Source organism: Pelmatolapia mariae, linkage group LG3_W, assembly GCF_036321145.2.
Source record: "Pelmatolapia mariae isolate MD_Pm_ZW linkage group LG3_W, Pm_UMD_F_2, whole genome shotgun sequence".
Taxonomy (NCBI): domain Eukaryota; kingdom Metazoa; phylum Chordata; class Actinopteri; order Cichliformes; family Cichlidae; genus Pelmatolapia; species Pelmatolapia mariae.
The window spans coordinates 78,200,148-78,220,277 of record NC_086229.1 but is presented as its reverse complement, the minus strand read 5'-3'; the positions used below and the strand labels follow the sequence as shown (position 1 = coordinate 78,220,277).

General features: G+C 41.3%; 1 protein-coding gene across 2 annotated transcripts in view; it reads left to right on the top strand.

Annotated features, from left to right (window-relative positions):
• Nucleotides 1-20,130, top strand: part of arap2 (ArfGAP with RhoGAP domain, ankyrin repeat and PH domain 2) — a 158,976-nt gene that overhangs the window by 94,476 nt on the left and 44,370 nt on the right. For both annotated transcript variants that reach the window (XM_063469944.1, XM_063469942.1), the window contains exons 16-17: nucleotides 12,659-12,803; nucleotides 20,001-20,103. In XM_063469944.1, coding sequence (XP_063326014.1) covers nucleotides 12,659-12,803; nucleotides 20,001-20,103 — 248 coding nt within the window. The remainder of the gene's footprint in view (nucleotides 1-12,658; nucleotides 12,804-20,000; nucleotides 20,104-20,130) is intronic.

Below are 20,130 nucleotides of genomic sequence, written 5' to 3'. Positions count from 1 at the left end.
CGATCAATCAGTGTCAGTCTGTCAGCTGTCAAACTGCCAATCGTTTAATCTGTACAGCAAGCAGTCCAGTCACAACGATCAATGAATTTGTCTTTCAGATGAGTTCTGCCTCGTCCTCTGGGAGGTCTTGTCAGACACAAGTATGTTAGATGAATCATCAGTGAATGTACTACGGAAGCACGGGGCAAATCTGGAAAAAAAAAAAACTACAACAAAAAAACTAATTAAAGAAAGAATTTTAGCACAAATACGTTGGAAATGTACCTGAGATGCCTTCTTCAAAACTTCAAATTTCTCTTTCTTTTGTCTTCCAAGAGAGTTTAAAACTTTTAATCAGCTTCCATTTCTCACCCAACTCATCAGCTGCTGCTGAACCTCCTGCTCTGCAGTGGTCCCACTTCTCCAAACAGCTGGAGCATTTCTGGGGCCCATGGGTAATTAGGAGAAGGAGCCAGCTTTGGGTAATGCCTCTGGGGAAGGGGGTTATTGGGAAGGTGGAGGAGTGGGACGAGGAATGAGGGGATGGGGGAGAAACACTACCTGCCACTTGAATGAGCTAAATCTCCTTCATGTTCAGCATGATCTACCTCCATTTCCATTATCCCACACATGCACTGCTCTCATTGGCGGTTGTACATGCTGGCTAATGAACAGGGCTGAGGTCTGGGGAAATTGCCTCTTAGAGAAAATTGTGGAAAATTTAGCCGAGTATCTCTCGAAAAATCTCATTATCTGCACAAATGAAATTCATTTTCATTTCATTTGTTAAAGGATAATTCCAGTGTAATGCAACTTGACTCTTAATTTCATAGTTTTTGGCCAAAATTTGTATTAGCCATAATAACGTGGTTACTCACCGAGGAAATTGGGAACAAGGTGATTTCATTGCAAAAGAAAAAAGCTCGACAAGAAACCAGAATGATCAAATGACCAGTTTTGAAGCGTATCTGAAAGGGGGAAAAAAGTCAGATTTAAATTAATTCATTTTTTTATATTCTGGTCATGTTGTATCAACAGAATGAAACTACAAAAACAGAATTTACAAATTATTATTATTTTTTTATTCATGACTTGTTCTTCATGTTTTTCATCAAAATAGAAATGAAATCAAATGAAATGGTTAAATGGTATTCTGTAACGCTATAGCATGGACGGAGATCTCATCCTGCAGGTTTTAGATCTCACCCTGGGTCAACACACCTGAATCAAATGATTAGTTCATTACCAGGCCTCTGGAGAACTTCAAGACATGCTGAGGAGGTCATTTAGCAATTTAAATGAGCTGTGTTGGATCAAGGACACATCTAAAACCTGCAGGACACCGGTCCTCGAGGCCTGGAGTTCCCCCACCCCTGCTTTAGAGCCTTCTACGCATTACACATAAGGCCATGTCCACACTAATACATTTTCGTTTGAAAACGCATCTTTTTCTCTCCGTTTTGGCCTTCCGTCCACACTGAGACGGCGTTTTCACTCAAGGAAAACGCAGCGTTTTGAAAACGCTCTCCAAAGCAGATACATTTGAAAATGCAGTTTTCGCCTCGCAGTGTGGACAGCAAACCTAGAGCCTTTTCGAAAACGATGACACATTTTAGTCATGTGATGCAGTCATGTGACCAATTAAACTAAGATAGCGGAGGGCATTATACAGCAGTTGTTTTGTTTGCTCTGAATCTTGACAGCCCTATTAAAGATTAATATCAGTCTGTACATGCTTCAGATAGCTTTTCTTCAAATTCTTTAATTCTCACTCGCTTTTGCAATTTTGTACTTTTGTGTTACTCGCAGCAACAACTCCACCTCATTGTTAGTCCATTTAAAAAACTCGGTGCTTTTCCTCAACATTTTGCTGTGACGTTTCAAAGAGCCGGAAATTAAATAAACAGCAGACAGAAATGAGGCAGGTCGAATCGTCTTGCGTTTCACGCATGTGCAGTACTGGAACTTAAGCATTTTCGGCTGTTTCAATGTGGACGCACAACTCTGTGCAAACGACTGAAAACGATAGTGTGGACGTTTTCAAATTTATCCGGGCTAGTGTAGACGTAGCCTAAATTAGCTGCTCAGCTATGAATATGTGTGCTATGAGGCTCCCGGTGCACAGTTTCTGTGCTGATGTTAATGCCAGACGAGGTTTGGAAAGAAGGTGGAGCAGTAGCTGCTGTTACTCATTGTGCACCTCAGGAGTTGGTGAGCACATCTACATTCACAATAAATGACCTACCAGAATAGGTCATTACTGAATGTCGGTGGACCTGTATCAGATGAAAATATAAAATGTTAAGTTGTTGTAATAACAAGATAATTTTTAAACTGCATTGTATTGTTATCTTAGTAAGAAGTCATAAATAACCACCCCAATCTGTTTAATATTGGCTGGTGTTGTTTACGTGAATGTTTTGCCAAAAATACACTGATGTGTCTGCAGAGCAGTGAGAGCAGCTCTAGACTGTAGTGGTTAACACGTTGGCTTGGTAAGCAAAAGGTCACTGGCTCGATCTACCTACTGTAGCCATCTTGAAAGTAGCTTTAGTTAAGTATTTCTTAAGGTTACAGTCTCTGCTCGAGGCCATGCCACCCTGAGCATGCCCAATGGTTGGTACTTGGATGGTCGCTTGCCTGGGAATCTTGTGGCAGCTGTGGCTCAGGATGTAGAGCGGGTCATCTATCCACTGCCTGCTCCAGTCTACATGCTGAAGTATCCTTGGGCGTACTTTGACATGAACGCAGAGTTGCCCCTGATGTATCCATCGGAGGTTGTGTGTGTGCGAATATTAGATGAGGTGCTTGGATATAGAAAAAAAGCACTTGTATGAATGTGACTGAGTGAAGGAGGCTTGTAGTAAAAAAAGCGCTTTGAGTTCTCAGTTAGCGTAGAAAAATACTATATAGTTACCAGTCCATTTACCATTTTGTATCCTAATATAAAAGCCGAGATGGAACGTGAGTACATGGGTTGTTGTTCCACGTACAGCGGGTGTTTCAGACGGAGTATTGCTACAGGTGCCCATTTTTGTTGGCCACTGTCGTGCATTTTATACCACTTGCAGTCACCACGCCATCTCCTCAGATAAGTGCTTGTAATATTTCCTCCAATAAATACCCTGTTATTTCATCAATTATAGAAAACCACGCAGACACGGCTTTTGTGCTTTAATGGTGCTTTAACTGCAGCTGCAGCTGCTGAAAAATTCAGAGGGGTTGGGTTCAAAACTCGGTGTGTTCCAACTTCTTCAATCACAAGGAAACGCTGTCAGGACTTTGCGAGCGCAGAGGGGTGAGGTATTTTTGAATGTGCTCTCCTGGATGCCTTTTGCTCCCAGGCTAATGGTTTGATGGTCTATAGATGCACCAAAGTCCTTAATAATTCATACAGTAGCTTGTGCTCATGGCTTAATAAAAGCACTCTGCCACAGTGTCTTAAACTTCACCTTCTTTTTTTGGCTTGGAGAGAGCTCTAGTGAGCTGTTGTGCTTCCACTGATGGGAACTAGTATGTGAGATGTGTAAATTAATTTGGCAAGCAGTTTTGGTAATGCCTTTGAAAAGGTGGCTGGGGGGTGAGGACCAGTGTGCTGGCCCACAGTAATGAAATAAAATACAGCGCCTGCTTAGCATTTGGCAGCGTGTTAAGTCAAGACACTGCTGCTAATATAGATTAGGGTTAGAGAAACAAATTTCCTTGTTTAATTTAACAGCGCTGCACCGTCCTCGGCAGCGTGGCACCACTTTACCTCCCGCTTCCTGTTGTGTTTGAGCTCGGCTTCATATCCGGTTTGTACAGTTGATTCCAGCGTCAATTAAGTCCTCTCCCTTTGAACGGGCCGAGCGGTGACTCATGCTACTCCCACACTGAAGAGCGTGCACTTCTCCATGTGCGCTCGTGTGAGTCCTTTGAGGGGAAAGCGAGACAGTTAGTGTCTGAAATGGTGAGTGGCAGCAAGGAAATGGCACCCTCAATTTTTTTTGATTAGTTTTGTCTTTTCCCTCATCAGCAGTGCTCTGTTTTTTCCCTTTCCCCAAAAACACTAGCTCAGAAGAGAAGAGACAATGTGGAATTACATTTTACTGAGGACAGAAATATGTGTGGAGAATTCAGTTACTTGCAGCTACAAAGTTGGAGTCGGGTTTTTGATAGTGAACCAAATCTTCTTTGTGGTTTATGGTAAAAATTAGCTTTCAAAGACTGCTTAAATAATTACAATTTTTTTTACAAGTAGTCACATTTATACTGCTCTTTATTTCACGAGCACTAGACAAAGCCGATTGAAGCAATTTGTTTTAATCTAATGTACTTTTTGGGGTGTCTGTGTTTATGTAACTGTGCCTCCTGCCTAAATGAGTAAGCAGTGCTGTTGCTAAAGCCAGAAATACATGGCAGATAGTGTGTATTTTTTTCCCTTTATCTTATGCCATATCTGTCCATTCCTCCCTGTAATGAAGTGGGCTGTAATTCTGGCACAGACAGATCGTTCAGATCCCTTCAGTTTCTCGATTTCCATTTCCAGCCCCCCTGACAAGCTGTCCAGCAGATGTCTTCATCACAGATATTTTAGTCTGATGGCAAGATAGGCAGAAGATTGGTGGAAGGGGTAGAGGTGGGAGAGTGAGCGAGGGAAGAGGTTGATTCAGTGGAAGAGGGGCACAGCCGGCTATTTCGATGCATACTGAAATGGGTGCCTGCGCCGCGTCGATAAAAAGTTTCAGGGGACTTTTCGGGTAAATCTGGGCGAGCGCGGTTAAAAATAAAACTTGATACACATTCAGAGTTAAAACGTTTGAGTAAACATGTTATTCTATAACTGCAGCCCATTCAGTCAATGAACAATAAGACAGTTTAATGCCACATTGACTGGCTGATTTGTCTAATCAGCCTGCTCATCGTGCGCTCGTGGAGCATTTAGCACATTTTACAAATTGCTGTAGTGAGAGAGGAGGTGAAGGGAAAAGGAGCAGCAAAAGGAGAAACCGAGGTTCCACATAGTAGATTTCCTCTGGAAAACACTATGCGGGGAGAGCTTTTAGTGTATAAGCTAATTGGCCCAATTTAGCGGGTGCAGGCTTGTACCACGCTTGGCTTCCGCTAGGCGTTGTCTCTGGCGGCTGGTTGTGGACTCCTGCGGAGAACGGCTGGGCCGCAGGGCCGTTGCTGTGTGTGGGGAACAGCTGGCAATGGACGCAGCTGCTTGATTGTAAATCAAGCACCATTGTTCCTGCTATTGCGCTGGTGCTTGTGTGGAAGCTAGTGGTATCCCACCCGCTAAGGAAATGCCGAACCACAAACAAAGAGGGAAGATAGATGCACATGATTGGGTGATGTGCAGATATTTGATAAAGCCAGTTTCCTGGGGGAATATCTTCAAGGGATCCAAAGGCATTCACTGCTGTGTTAGGAAGTAACTTGTGCCACACATTTTTAACACAGTTGCATTCAAGTGATTGAAACTCATTGTAGTTATTTACAGAGACCATGCCAGTATGGCACTGAAATGACAGCATCACACGTCCTGCATCTAGAGTACAGCTTCCTTGCCTGGTTTTATAGATATTCTTCTACTTTGTGTGTCTTCTGTCTTATCCATAATCCATCAAATCAAACATTCATTCCCAATTCAAGCCCGAAGAAGATCAGTAGTGATGTCTCCAATTAGATTTTTTTAAATTCTTGACTTGTGACACCTTGTGGCTGCCCCCCTTTCTACAATCTCCTCGGCGTGTTAAGGCTGTATGTGAGAATCTGTACCTGTGGTTTTGCTGCCCATTATTAGGATAATTCTTCTAAAAGTGGTAGAGTAGGGAGCCCACTCATGTGTCCACTCTGATTAGACTCAGGATCCCACAGCAATTTGCTTCCTGGATTCACAGTGGGACTTTTAGTGTCTTTGTCCTTGGACGATGAGGAAATTAAAAATGTTTTCTTTGTGTCCTCGGCATAGATGGAAGGTTTTGAAGACGTCTGTTCAGGGAGATTGGATCTAGATGCCACAAATGGCAGCGTCACAATGATATCCATTAATATTCCTAATATTCGGGTCCGCTCGTTTGCATATTTTAAAGGCATTGTAACTTTTTATGACCTTGATGAGAAGTTTTGAAACTCTCCGGCATGTTAACCTTCAATAAAAACCAATATCTAAGAGTTATTTTAAACAAATGAAGCTCTCCATTTTGAGTTTAACTCCTGTTTTATTTTCATATTGCAACACTTTTCTTTCTGCACCTCCAACAACAAAATTTCCACCTTACAACTGGAACAGTTACTCACGGTCTACTATTTCAGCTACAGGAGTAAAACAAAACCACTATTATTTGATTGTTTTGGCTGCCCAGATCAAGTTTTCATTTTCCTGGAAGATTAGCTAGAATTGCACAGTGAAAACAAGGCTTTAAGCAACCAATCCAAACACTCATTTTGTCATTATTCTATAGCCAATTCATTGCACAACCAACATTTACTTTGTTATCATGCCTTGATGCCTTGCCTGTTGTCAGTTTAATATGTTTTAAATGTGTAGTTGTTATGGGGGATTATAATGAGACTTCTGCAGCAATACCAAATGAATAGTATAAAATATATATGCATTAGTTATGGAAAAATGGGTAAACACACCTTACGGCAGCTGTAAATGTCTAATCTCACGCAGTTTCTTATACTTTATAGTACTGTGTTTGTGTCTTGAGCCACCCATCATCTCTTTATATTCTCCCCAAAATGGGAAATTTGTGCAGCAATTTCTTGGAAAATGTGCAAACATGCATATATAAATATATCATATAAGGGAAACTAGAGTTTGTACAATTCAAACGAGCTTGTCGATGAGCTTCAACACAGCCTGAGCTCTCTTATGCAAGCTTTCGTGTCATTTCTTACAAGAAAGTTTGAAGGACTTTCAAAAATCGTATTTATTTTATGTTTTTCTATCCAGCTATGCTTTGGGAGTATGTTTGGGATAATTGTCATGCTGGGAAATGAAGCTGTTTCCAATCAGATGCTTTCTCGATGATTTTACATGGTGGATCAAAATCTGAATTTAATTTTCTGTGTTCATATTTCCATCAATTTTGACATGATCTCCAATACCAGTGGCTTAAATGCAGGCCAACCATGACAGAGCCTCCACCGTGTTTTACAGATGGCTGTAGATGCTCACTGTTGTACAGCTCTGCTGACCTCCTCTGTACATATAAATATGATCTAAACCAAAATTTAAAATTTGGTTTCATACCTCTATCAGACCTGTTGCTGCTGATTTTCGGCACACGTTTTATATAGCTTGGCATACCTCAGGCATACCTCTCCCTGTTTCCCTTCTTTAACAATAGCTCCTTGACAGCCAGCCTTCCACTGAGACCCGTTCTGATGAGGCTTCAGTGAACAGTAGACGAATCAACTGAGGGGCCAGATGCCTCTCTCATGTCCTGTGTTAGGTCTTTGCTTGAATATTTTCCTATTTCTCAAGAACATGACTTTCAGATACTATTCAACTGCTGCAGATTGTTTTTAGGCCTTGGACTTCTGCTTTTGTCTTCCACTTGGAGGTGACACAGCACGCCATGCTGAGACATGTCAAGTTTTCACCAACAGCTCTTTTGCATTCCCTTCTTAATGCAAAATACTGTTTTATGCCTCTCAAACTTTTATCTTTAGTATTTTCATAAATTCATCTAAAGAAATACGAATGTGGGAGTTATAATTGTTGTTGTACTTGCGCAATGAGAATAAACAGCTATTCTATTCCGTGTGTTTTTGCAACAGGCTGCTAGTAACATAGTGCCTAAATCGTCTGTTGTGTGTAGACACAATGCCGGTTCATCCCTTGAGTTATGAGTTGTTTTATGCTTGAATGATTCACAGGTCAGTGTTAAGCAAGACTGAGTGAAAAAGGAGCTGAAACTTTAAAAACCTTCAGAAAGCCTAAAGAACTATTACTGTAGACCATGTTCAAAAATTACAACAAAGTCTGACTCCGTGGAAGCAAAATCTAGAGAAATGAGAGGATATTTAAGACGTTCAAGGTGCTGTATGGAGTGTCCACGTGAACGCTTACCCTCTGTCGAGGCCCAGATTCCCAGGTTTAGGAGCAATTCCTATATGGAAGGGATTTGCCATTCTTTTAAGCTTAAGACTTTTTAAAGATACTGGTTTTCACATGTCAGCATCTCCTCCTGTAACCTGTCTGTTAAGCCTGCAACACAAAGAAGATTAAAAAAAAACAAACCCATTTCTTGTTTGATGATCAATTTTTTTTTTGTTTTGACAATTTGAAGTTTTGCCTTCGTAAAGACATTTAACCAAAAAAAAAAAAAAAAACCTGAACGTCTGCACTAAATTTGTAATTGGACTGAACGACATTCAGCAGTTGTCGAGACATTGAATGTGAACCCCAAATGTCAGCCTGGTGATTGTGCCGGCATAAAATGTGACGGGAATCGGCAAATTCATGAGAGTTCAGCCTATTCAACAAAGTTCCAGGTGGCAAAAGTGAAGTGAGGGTGCTTTAAAAAATAATGCCATGAAAAGTTGTTTATTTATTAGTTAGCGTCATGTAAAATGCAGTAAACTGAACCGTGACTGCACCAAATAGGGACCACCTTTGCCTTTTAAACAACACCAGATCCTCCTGGGTATATTTTATACATATATCTTACAGATAACAACATTAACTTACTGAGCAGTATGATTTATAAGAGCAGCACAGTACTGCGTGCCATGTTTAGTAGTACTTTCGTCCATACGTGACCTAAACTCCCACATAACCACCACATGAACCATTACAAACACACTTTAAAAAAAATAATTACCAATATGCCACGTTCCTGCGAGCTCATGATGGTACCTGACTTCAGTTCAGAAAACAAGTGTGCCTTTTAAGAGGATGATTGTGCTAAAGGTTTCACGTGGTACAAAGGAAACTATTCGGCTAATAAGCTATTAGGGACAGGACAGAGGGAAGGAAGGACGAAATTACAGAGGCAGTGTAGCACGAAACAACGACTTAGCTATTCTCTGTTAAGAAATGATGGACATGACATTTTCTGCAAAACCTTAGTGATTCAGGGACACATTTGAAGCGAAAGTGAAGTGCATGGCAATCTTTTCCGTCACCAAGACAACACTGTGTCCTGTCAGATAGATTGGATTGGTAATGGCTTTAAATACCAGAGTGTCTCCGTTTCTCTTTCCTCCCAGCCTCTCCCTCTGTATGTGTCTCTATATATGTATATATGTGTGTGTGTGTTTGTGCGTCCTACATACAAATAGAAATTGGTCGCTTTCAAATGGAGATGATGAATCTTTAGCTGTTGGAATAACTCTTTTCTTGGAAGTGAAGTGGGGTCAAAAGAAAAGTATTTTTTAATGCCACAGTAAGCAGTTAGGTATTAGTCACTGCATTTTTAAAGCTGTTTACAGAATTGTGTCCAAATAGTTTTTTTTCTTAGACAAAAGACACAAAGAAAAGTCAGAAAGAGCCACAAAGAGAGGCAGTGCAAGGGTGAATAGAGCAAAACTGACATCCTCCTTTTCCCATGCTTATCACATCCTTTTTCTTTTAACAGCCAGTTGTAGACACTTCCTTTTTATTGGAACTATATCTGTTCCTTCAGAAACATCACACACAGTTGGCAGTGGAATGCACAATTAGCATATTCATGAGATGAATACAGTGGAAACTTTGGAGTCGCAAGCGACAGGGGGTGTGGGGTGGGAAGCTGTTTGTGTGTGTGTGTGCGTGTGAGTGTGTATGTTTGTTGCGGAACAAAAAAGCAGATGGCACGGTGACTTTGAAAATCCAAAATTAGGTATGTTTTCATGAACTTCATGCTCATTGGCTATGTAAATCGCACAGTCAGACAGTCATGAAAGACAATGTTGTGTGTGTTTTCCAGCTTTTCCTCTGAGATCATGTTTGTTGATTGAAATCTGCTTGCTGCTTGGAGTCTCTTAACAGTTCTAATTTTGAGAGTGTGTACATCTTTGCGTGCATGCGTTTGTGCGTATGCCCTCACATGCTGTGTATATTATATTTTATTGAAACTGACATGCGGTCTTCTTAAATAACTGCCATGTGGACGCAGATCTGGCTTTGAACAGTGAGATGTTCCTCACGCCATGCCAGAACTACTTTTGATCATTTAAAAATGGAGACCACCGTCTTTCTGCCCAATTTGGACTCAACTTACATCATTTCTGAAAGGCTTTTTAAAATGTTGTGCTTTAACCACAGAGGACATTCATGGATGTAGGGAAGGAGGACATGCAGAGGGTTGGTGTGACACAAGGGTAGGATGAGACGGAGGCAGGTGATCCTCTGAGGTGACCCCTAAGGGGAGCAGCAGGAAGACGATTTATTTAACTTGAGCAGAATAGCTTTGCTTGAATCAGGGTATTACTGGGTCTTGGTGCAGCTGCTCAGTTCCTCCAGTGCCTGGAAAAAAGCCACTTCAGGCTCCTTTAACTTAACTTTCTTCTTATTCGCTGCCTCTCAAAAACAGAAGGTCTGATCAGCAGGTGGGTGGGGCATGTGTGCTCACAACCACAACATGCACATCAGATGATGATGTAAGGATATCCACTTGTAGGTGGTGTGATACCATTATCTGACTAGTTTGGTTTATGAGTTAACTGCACACAAAGAGAGTGTATGCAGGCGACATGTGACATTTACTCATCTGCCGCCGTTTATCTGTGAAAACTGCAATAACGTCTAATCTCTGAACTTTTAAACAGTTTTTTTGAAAGTGTTGTTTCGGCTTGCAGAGAGTCATTAGCTGAGTTAAATAAGGTTCGAGTGGTGCTAATTGTCCCGAAGCCAATCACTCAGATTACTGCCTCTAATTAATGGCTTTTTCTGACTTTACAAACAATAGACAGTTTGTCCAGTTCTATCAAAATGCAAATGTACATTTTACAGTAGAGATAATAAACATATTGAGGTCAAATAAGAGTCCAAGCTACACATTTATCTCAAGGTGGAATCAGGTTTGTGTCTGGAATATATCTCCAAAAGACAATGAAGGACACTGTCCATATTGTTATAAGTACAGTTGTATTATGCATATTGTGTTTGTGTTTTTGTTATTAAACAAACACATTCATCCTCTTACTTGGTTTGCTTGGATCAGAAGCATCCATTGGCTACCAAATGGCCAGTGCTAGCAAACCTCAGGTGGACAAAGATGTGGTCCCCGTACCTTTGTAATACCATTGTTTATCTCTTCAATGTACACTAATTATATCAAAAAATGTGAAATTCTGCATGAATTCCACATTTTCCAGGTCTTTATTATTTACTGAGATAAAGCGGGGAAAGCCTTAGCACTATAGAGTGACTTAATTACTGTATTTCAAAGTGAAAGTAAATTAATTAAATAAGTCATTTTAACATGTTAGCCTACTTTTGTAACATAAAGTATAATCACTGTAAAACTTTAGCAAGCTAAGTAAAGCCTGTAACTACATAAAACAGAGTATTGACAACACAGCAGTGATTCTCAAACTCAGTAAATGATGTTGATTGATTTCAGCTCTAATCATATTTATATACAAAAAATAAACAGATAAATACATTATTCAGCCAACAATAAAGACTTAATGTGTTTATGATGTTAAATTTGACAATCTTCACTCTTGGTGAGGGCCTTTCCTGCTTTGGGACCTGATCAATAGTCAGTTGACTGCTGAGCTCACCTGACTATTGATCAGGTGAAGTCAATAGTCAGTATAACTTTTTCACAGCAGGCATGTGACTTATAGCAGCAAGTGCACAGTTGGGGGAAGTTTTGTCAATGATGGCTGTGTTTCATCAGGTTTTTTGCATTAACATGAACTGGCTCATGAAGATCATACTGTTGTGGCCACAGCAATGGTGACTGTTCAGAAACATTACATGGTCCCACCTAAAACCAGCCAACCGCATGATAACCACTCGTCGCTAGGGAAAAATGTGCGTTCCCTGACCAGTTGGCGAGTGGTTGCAGGAGGCTGCTTGCTGCCGGTAGGTGCAGTTGACTGCAAACAGTTACATGGTGTGGCACAGAAAACTGTTGCTTGTGTTCACCAGCTTGTCTGCAAAACCTTGCTAACTAACTACTGAATGGTACTAAAACTTGAAGTGGCAACTGTTTGCCTTAAAAGGAAAAGTTGTGCCGGTAAGCTATATCTTTAACTTTGAAGGCAAACTGTCACTGCTTGTAGTTACCAAGTTTTTGCAGATAAGCTGGTATTTTCAGCGCAAAGCACCGGCAACTGCAACAATCCACTAGCGACCAAAACAGTCAGATTGAGCACCATCTTTGCGACTCACTTTACCAGTTGACTCCATTTCCCTCTGGGATTCATAAAGTTTATCTTTTTCTGATTCTGATTCTGACTGCCAGCAACCTCCAGTAACCACTCCCCAACCGGGCAGGTAGTACACGTTTTTCCACAGCAACCAAGAAGCTGAAAATAAAGCGAACTCCGGCAGCAAAAGAGCAGCGTTTTTATCAGTCAGCACTTTAATACAAGTTTCGACTAGTGTTTAATTAGTAGTTTCAGAAGCTTTCTTACGTCCTTTCTTCTATCATTGGAATGCACCAATGGATGACTAAGTTTGTAAGTGGCCTGTCCTTATACACAGTATTAGTAATGCTGCTTTCTCTGTATGTGTGAATTTCAGACATGGCACGCCGTTGGTGTACTTTGGAAGGCGGCTTCCTGAGTTACTATGAGAGCGAGCGAAGCCCTTCAGCCATTGGCAGGGTGGACGCCACCGAAGTCATTAGCCTGGCTGTCAACCACACAGAGACGATGACTGGAGCTGGGTATGAATGCACACACAAATCAACTAATTAGTGAAAGTGATTACATGAAGAAGAAAATCTAAAGGCTTCAGGAAATTACTTCAGTCCAAATCACGGACAAAACTTTTTGTGTTCCCCTAAGCTTGAACTGATTATTACGGAGTCTTTTCAAATGAACATCAAACTCGATTTACCACTGTTATTTTAATATGGGTGTAAGACAGTGCCAACATTTGTTTTTTTTTAATGTATTTCTTAAACATATATTAAACATATTGATATTTTTTTAAACTCACAATATTAGCTGTCCAGAGAGAACTCTTAAATTTCCTCAAACCTCCCAGAGCAGCAACAAACACTATCACATTTCCTATAGTAGCCCATGAGACTGCAACAGTTTAAACCTCGCTCTTATTGGCTCATTGTCTTACTAAATTAGCCAACCTCTAAGTTTTGCCATGAAACTCTTCCTTAAAATCACCTCATACAATTTTGGATTTATCATTCCCTCAGTGAATCTATCCAGGCTCCGAGGTAGTGAAGCAAACCCCAAACCATGATGCTCCCTCTTCTTGTGCTCTATCCCGTGCTGTAATTACCTTTTTCAGATGGGCTAAAGTTTTTTTCCCCCGCTTTCAGACAAAACATTGTAAATCTTTGCCTAAACCTTCAGCTTGAAACAAATTGAGATATCAGAGGGGGACAATGCTTCCATTAGCATCACTTTTATTCAGTGTTTTCTAACAGTGGCGCTACAAACGCAGATTTAGAGCAGATATAGAGATTTCTGCAGAGATGTTGTGTTTCTACACTTGGCCCACTTTCAGGATTGAAAGTTCTGCTCTTGGTGTGATCTTTGCATGATGCCAGCTCTTGTCTTATAGATGATTTGTGTTTTTGTGGATTGGTTTACACTTTGGTCTTCATAAAGGCGTTTGTAGCTTTTTCTGGCTTTGCGCATCTCTACGAACCTTCGATGACCTTCAGAGTTGTTCCGATGTTTCACACTAATCCGTCTTTATTGTGTGCCATTATTTAGAGCCAGGGACACCTCTGCAAGTCACGCATCCCATCCTGGTCATACCAGATATTCACAGCTTTCCCTGCTATGCTATTAATGTCGAGCATTTAACATTAATTTAAATCCAGTATGTGGGGACCGCACATAAATTACACTTTGCAGGAGATCAACAAGGTAATAAGGCTTTCATAAACACTCAAGATTTAAATTTACTCTTATTCATGCACATCCCTCATACATAAGCATACGCAGCACAACCCTACAGTTAAACTGCTTTGAAATGCTTCATTTGCATCCTCTCTACTAAATCATAATTTATGTGATTGTTAAATCTGTTTTAAGGACACACGTGTCACACATACACAAAAGGCATTTTGAATAATTTATTTGTTTTATTGGTTAAAATCATTTTTACTGCACGTGTTATTCATATATTGCAGCACCACAGCCTGCTTGACGTGGATGTATACCCAGGCTTCTGCTCTGTTTCTTTCCCCTCGTCGTGTGTCTCATTAGCATAACCTCAGACTGAGCATTATTCAGTTTTACAGAACCATCGGGGCTTTATGAGCGCTATGTTTACTATTTACTTTGGTGGGGATGCAGCTTTAACTGCCACTTCCTGTGTTCGTGTTACCGTTCCGCCTCACCCCGATCGCGTTCAGCACTCCTCAGTCAGATTATGATGCAGCTACACCGCAAAAAAACAACAAAAAAAGTTGCTTTGACAGCAAACTTTTATTTACTTATTTATTTATTTCTTGTGGAAGTGGTACAAACACTCAAAAAAGAAACAGCAGATGTCCCCATGCGTCCCCGCTCACGTGCGTCACACTCCCACTGCATCCTCTATGTGCGTTCATGTGCCTGTCCCCCATGTTCCCGAGCTCGGAGTCTGATAACGGCTTATGATTAAAGCATAAGCCAAGTCCTTAATGATAGCAGCAGATGTTATGAAGAGGAAACAATGCTTTTATTTGTAAATGTTATGTATACAACCATTAGAGACACATCTGGCTTGCTAAAACTATGACCTTTTTTAATGAGCTGGACACACACACACACTGCCGTGACAGGTTACACTGATAATCGTGCGTGTTTGTGTTTGGTGAGTGTGCTACAAAGCAGCATCGACTTGCACCATTTTTAGCCCTGCACATAAATCTCAGTTACAGGTCACGGCGTCACCTCCGCAACAGCTATTATTTCTCCGTCACTGGCGCTCATAATGGCTGTGCGTTTCACTAGATTAAGCTCTGCCTCGCTCCGTCTCAATCCTGCAACTTCCAGCGTTCCCAGCATGCCCGTGCACGGAGAGAGCCGGGACGTCTCACCTCTCCACTGTCTGCCGCTCATGAATATTAATGTATGCAGATGACACACTCCCACCAGCAGCCTATCACTGCGCTGCAGGAGGCCGTAGGTGTCATTTCCATTAAACATGGCATTTGGGTAATTTCACCGTGGCAGAGGACACCGTGAATTATAGCGCAGCCCCAAAACATACGTTGGCTAAAGTTTATGAATATTAGAAATCCACTCCTAAGGAATTAATGCAAAGGGAGTATGTTAGCTGGTGATAAGTTGATTTTTTTTTCTCCTTGCCTAAAAATTCTTTTCTTACTCATCTGCCTGTTCTGACAAGAATATTTGTAAGTCGATTCCGACCTTCAGATTTAGCTAAAAGCCTTGGAACTGCTTCTTTTTCGTCCTTTTTAGCTGCTTTTTTGGTGCGGTTTCATTATCTGTCATGTTCGTTATCATGTCCTCCTCTCGCACACGAGCTTTTTGGAAGAGCTTAGACGCCGACTTTGCAAGTGACATGGGTTTCTATGTAGGGCAGGGAGTTTAGACTTTTCTGAGGTACACGAAAGCATTGAGGAGAAACTAAAAAACTACAAAAATACATATAGATAAGTTTGTGCATATTTAAAACACAGGTAAGTCTTGTACAGCAGGTTTCCTCTGTGAGGAAGTGTTTCTTAACTCACTCTTAGTATAAAAAACTATTTTCCAGCACATTTAAAATAGCACGAGCGTGTGTAAATGAAGCCTACTTGAAAATTGAATTGAACCAATTTAAAAATCTGGTCTCTAATAAGGAGGGTCAGCTTTTTACCGTAATGTGTGAAATATTTCCTTAATCATGGAGTTTTCACATGTGCAATAAAGGACAGAGAGCTCTTTTGATTGCTGTGATAAGGTGGCAGCATGAGCATGAAAATTGAGGCTTCCTTATTTGATTTTCATCTGTGCAAAGTAGTAGAACTGAAATTCTTACTTAAAGAGTCCCGGATAAAAAGATGACAAGTGTGGAAGAATCATATCTTTGGATATGCCTCCAAAGCTGCACAGGGAGAGCGGTTCCATCTGGTTTCATCTGGTCGACCTAGGAGGAAACTCTGACGGTCAAACTTAAAGGTGATGCTGTGATCTTCGCAGCAGTGGCATCATTGTACGAACAAAACAAAAGCCAGACAGAGTAGATTGAGATAAAACATGCAAAATAACAAAGACAAAGAAGAAATATAGCTGATTTATGGCAGCAGAAGCATGTTATAAAGCTGTTTTGTCCCCACGGAGGAGGACATAGCTGGGAATTATCATTCTAATGTCCATGTACATCAAACTTGATGTCATACCCAAGTTTATCAGATCCGTCCTGCACAGCGTGGCGTGCAATAAAGTTTCTTGGGCTGCGAACAATTGCATAATCTGTATCATAGGTGCCTTAATTTCTCTTGTGGAAACGTGGTGGGACCAGACAGACAGCTGTACATCCAGGACAACATTTTGAACATCTCCATATCTATATTCAGATAAAACTGACTAGGCTGTCTGATATGTGTCACTAAGACTAGATGGTCAGGCTCAGGCTCACATAAAAAGACAGACTTCAGACTCTTCTGAGGTGTAAACTAACTGAATCACCTCTTTGGTTGACTGTGTAAGTTAAGTTAAGAAATGGTTAAAACTGCTGCTCGATTTGCACTTTAACCATCACAAAGCAAGAGACTAAATGTCATTATGTGCTCATTTTCTTTTCTGTCCATTTATTTTCTTCTGCTAATCCAATTCAGGGTCACATGGGGGGATAGAGCCTATCGCTGCCGTCAAAGGGAGGGAAGGTGGGTGCAGTCTGGACGGGTCACCAGCCTGTCACAGGGCTAGGTTAGAGAGACAGACAACCATTCGGGCAATTTAGGAATCACCATTTAGCCTAACCCCATGTGCAAGTGTTTGTACTGTGAGAGGAAGGAGTGCAAACACGAGGAGAACATGCAAACGCCAGAGCGATGGATTTGAACCCGGGACCTTCTTGCTGTGAGGGCATAGGGCTAACTACTTTTTTCTGGTATATATGTGTATATATTGCTAGAATAATAGATGGTTACAATATTAAGCGTGGTGTATGTGCAAGGAATCCCTGTGAGGCAGGTCCAGGTCCAGACTGCTATAACGAAACAGTCAGATTGTGCAGATATCTCTAATATGGGTATTTCAGGTACACAGCACAGGCTGTGAGGACAAAAAGGCCACACAGTTGCTGTTCAAACCTCTGTTTGCGAGAGCCAAACAATGGCCTAAAAGTAGATGACGCTGAATGAACTAACTAAGCTGTAGCAGCGCCCAGTATGAGACAGACGAGGATTATTTTGAACTGTGAATCATGCAAAGCTGCTCTCACAGATACTAAGAAAAGGAATATAGAGTTGGAAGTAACCATAACAGGTCCCCTTTTAAGAAATCTCAAAGTCACGTCATCTTGCAGTCTATGAATAAATCGGACTACAGGACAGAGGAAAATGAGTGACTTCAAAGTAAAATCTTTACTAAAATTAGTGTTTCTATTGTTGTCGTGTGCTTGTTACCTTGCGTGTCGCTCGCCTGCTGCAGCGTGATTGTGATCTGTATCATTTTTTTGTCCTTTGTTACAGTGCATAACCAACCTAATGACTCTTTTCCCCTGCCTGAAAGTTACACAACAGCTAAACTTTCAAACTAAATTTAAATTTAAACAACAGCAAGGACAGAAATATCCCTGCAGAGATCTCTGCTCCATGAGAACAAATGCTGCACCCTGTACCAGGGCAGGTAGGACCGAATTCTGATCACCGTTTAATAAAGGCAGGTTTTTGCAGAAACCATCTTACTGCCTTAAGCTGACTTCTCCCACCAAACTGGTGTCCACGTCAACTTTTTAAAGGCATAAAGTTTGATAACTACATGTAGTTTGCTGTTGTGCAGATAAAGTTTATCCGTGAGGTGGTCCATAGGGGACAAACCGTTTCAAACTGATGCCACATACAACACAAAACAGTGACCCATGTTTGCTTCTTATAGCTCATGTTCTTGCGCACATCATTATTTCAACACCTTTCTGTCTCTCCTTCCTTCTAGTTTGCTTCCTGTTTCTTTCTCTCCTCTTCCTCCTCAGCCGCTCCCTCCCTCTGGGACTCTCATGATGCAGCGTTCATCTCTCATCTCTCTCTTGTCCTTTCCTTACAAAGGAATTTTCCCCAGCACATCAAGGTAACCCCGCCCCCGCCGCTCTCTCCCTCGCACTTCCTCTGGGACCCCCTTTCTAACAAGCACCTGCAAGCCTCCCAGCGCGGAGGCAGCGGGGGGGTTGCAGGGAAAGGGGGAGGGCCAGGTCACGCAAAGAGCGCACAAACACCCATGTCTCTCCTGTTCCCCTGACACGCTTTAGAAGCGAGCAGCTTGGCGCTGCCGTGACCCCAGCGACACGCCACCTTAAACAGCCGTCGCTGTAGCATTTAGAGCTGCCCTCGTTGTAGCGCACCAATAGAAAGGGAACTACTGCTCGCCAGTATGTACCGACCATTAAGCGAGTGATACTCTGACCCGTGCACCTTCACTGAGGGAGATGGAGGCAGAAACAACAGGAAGAGAAAGACCAACAAAGATTAATAGTTGCCTTCGGGTTACCGGCAGCAAGGGTTTTACCTGCGAGTGTGGGGATGGATGAGTGTGAAAGTATGTGCAATACTGCCTATTCTTTTTCTCTTTTTCCTTTTTTTCAATTCACGTGTTTGGTGCACGCACACCTTCAGTTTTTACGCTCAAATATGTTTTCAGGCAGGTGAATATCCACCGATGATCTGATCTGCAACACATTTACGCAAAGAGTGATGCCCATCACAACAAGAATCTTATTGTTATTAAATGTTGTTAAAACAACCGACTGCTCCTAATTTTATAAAAGCTGTCCTCTTAATGTAGACAGTGGAGCTTGGTGGGTGAAATCCAATTAAGTCTTGTGATTGTGATATTCAGGGGGGAAAAAGCTTCTTTGTTGTTGCTTTATTTACAGATTGCTGATGGCATTTGCGTCAACATGTAAGGTGGGATAACGCCTCATAAAGTGTTTCGCATTAAAAGTATAGAATGGTGGAAAAACACTAAATACAGATGCCACACATGAGCCAAAGTCTGTTTGAACTGTGCTGTAGTGAACATTTTTGATAATCATTTCCAGTTAGCAGTAAAACAACTTTAATGGTTTTTGCAGTTTGCAATTAGTAATGGTTCTTTGAAGGAATGTATTTATTTGTGCCAGTTTCTGTTTGACAGGAACATGAAATTTTATATGTGGTGTAATGAATTACAGCACCACAAGGCAATGTTAAATGAATGCATTGAAATTAATGAAAACTTTCTCCTTTTTTTCTTTTAACCCATTTTTGCTCCAGTCCTTGTACCTAACCACTTATAGAGGAATGATTTTTTTTATTTTGTATTTTAAGCCACTTAAAACTGACCTTTGAATCATTCATGCATAGAAAAGCTAACAAAATATAAAGAAATGACCGGTATCTGTACATTGGCAGTGTGTCTCTGCAACAAGTCTGAGGCACTGAGAGCACAGCAAAGATCCCACATATAAAACATTATAGAGGCTAAATACTAACGAACTTGAATAAACAAACTCACCACTCTTAAACAAATCTGGTAGAGGAATGTAAAACAGAAGTGGCCTTTAGAAAGACACTCAACTCTCAGCTGCTTCAGGAAAGCTGCCCAGCAGATCTGACTGGATTTAACGTATGTATCGGTTGTGTGAAAACTGAAGCTAGATTTGGATGCTTCGTTAGCCGTTTTCTGTTTTTCTGTGTGCTTCTGTTAGGACATTTTCCTTTCCTTGTATCTGATAGTGAGCTGTGCATCTCTGGCAGGGCTGTGTTTACTGTGGAGCTGTACCTGCAGACGGAGCGACTGCTGATTTTCGGAGCGGAAACACAGGAAACGCAGCATGACTGGATCCAGGCGCTAACAAAGGTGACACAGTTTGCAGATACAGTGCAC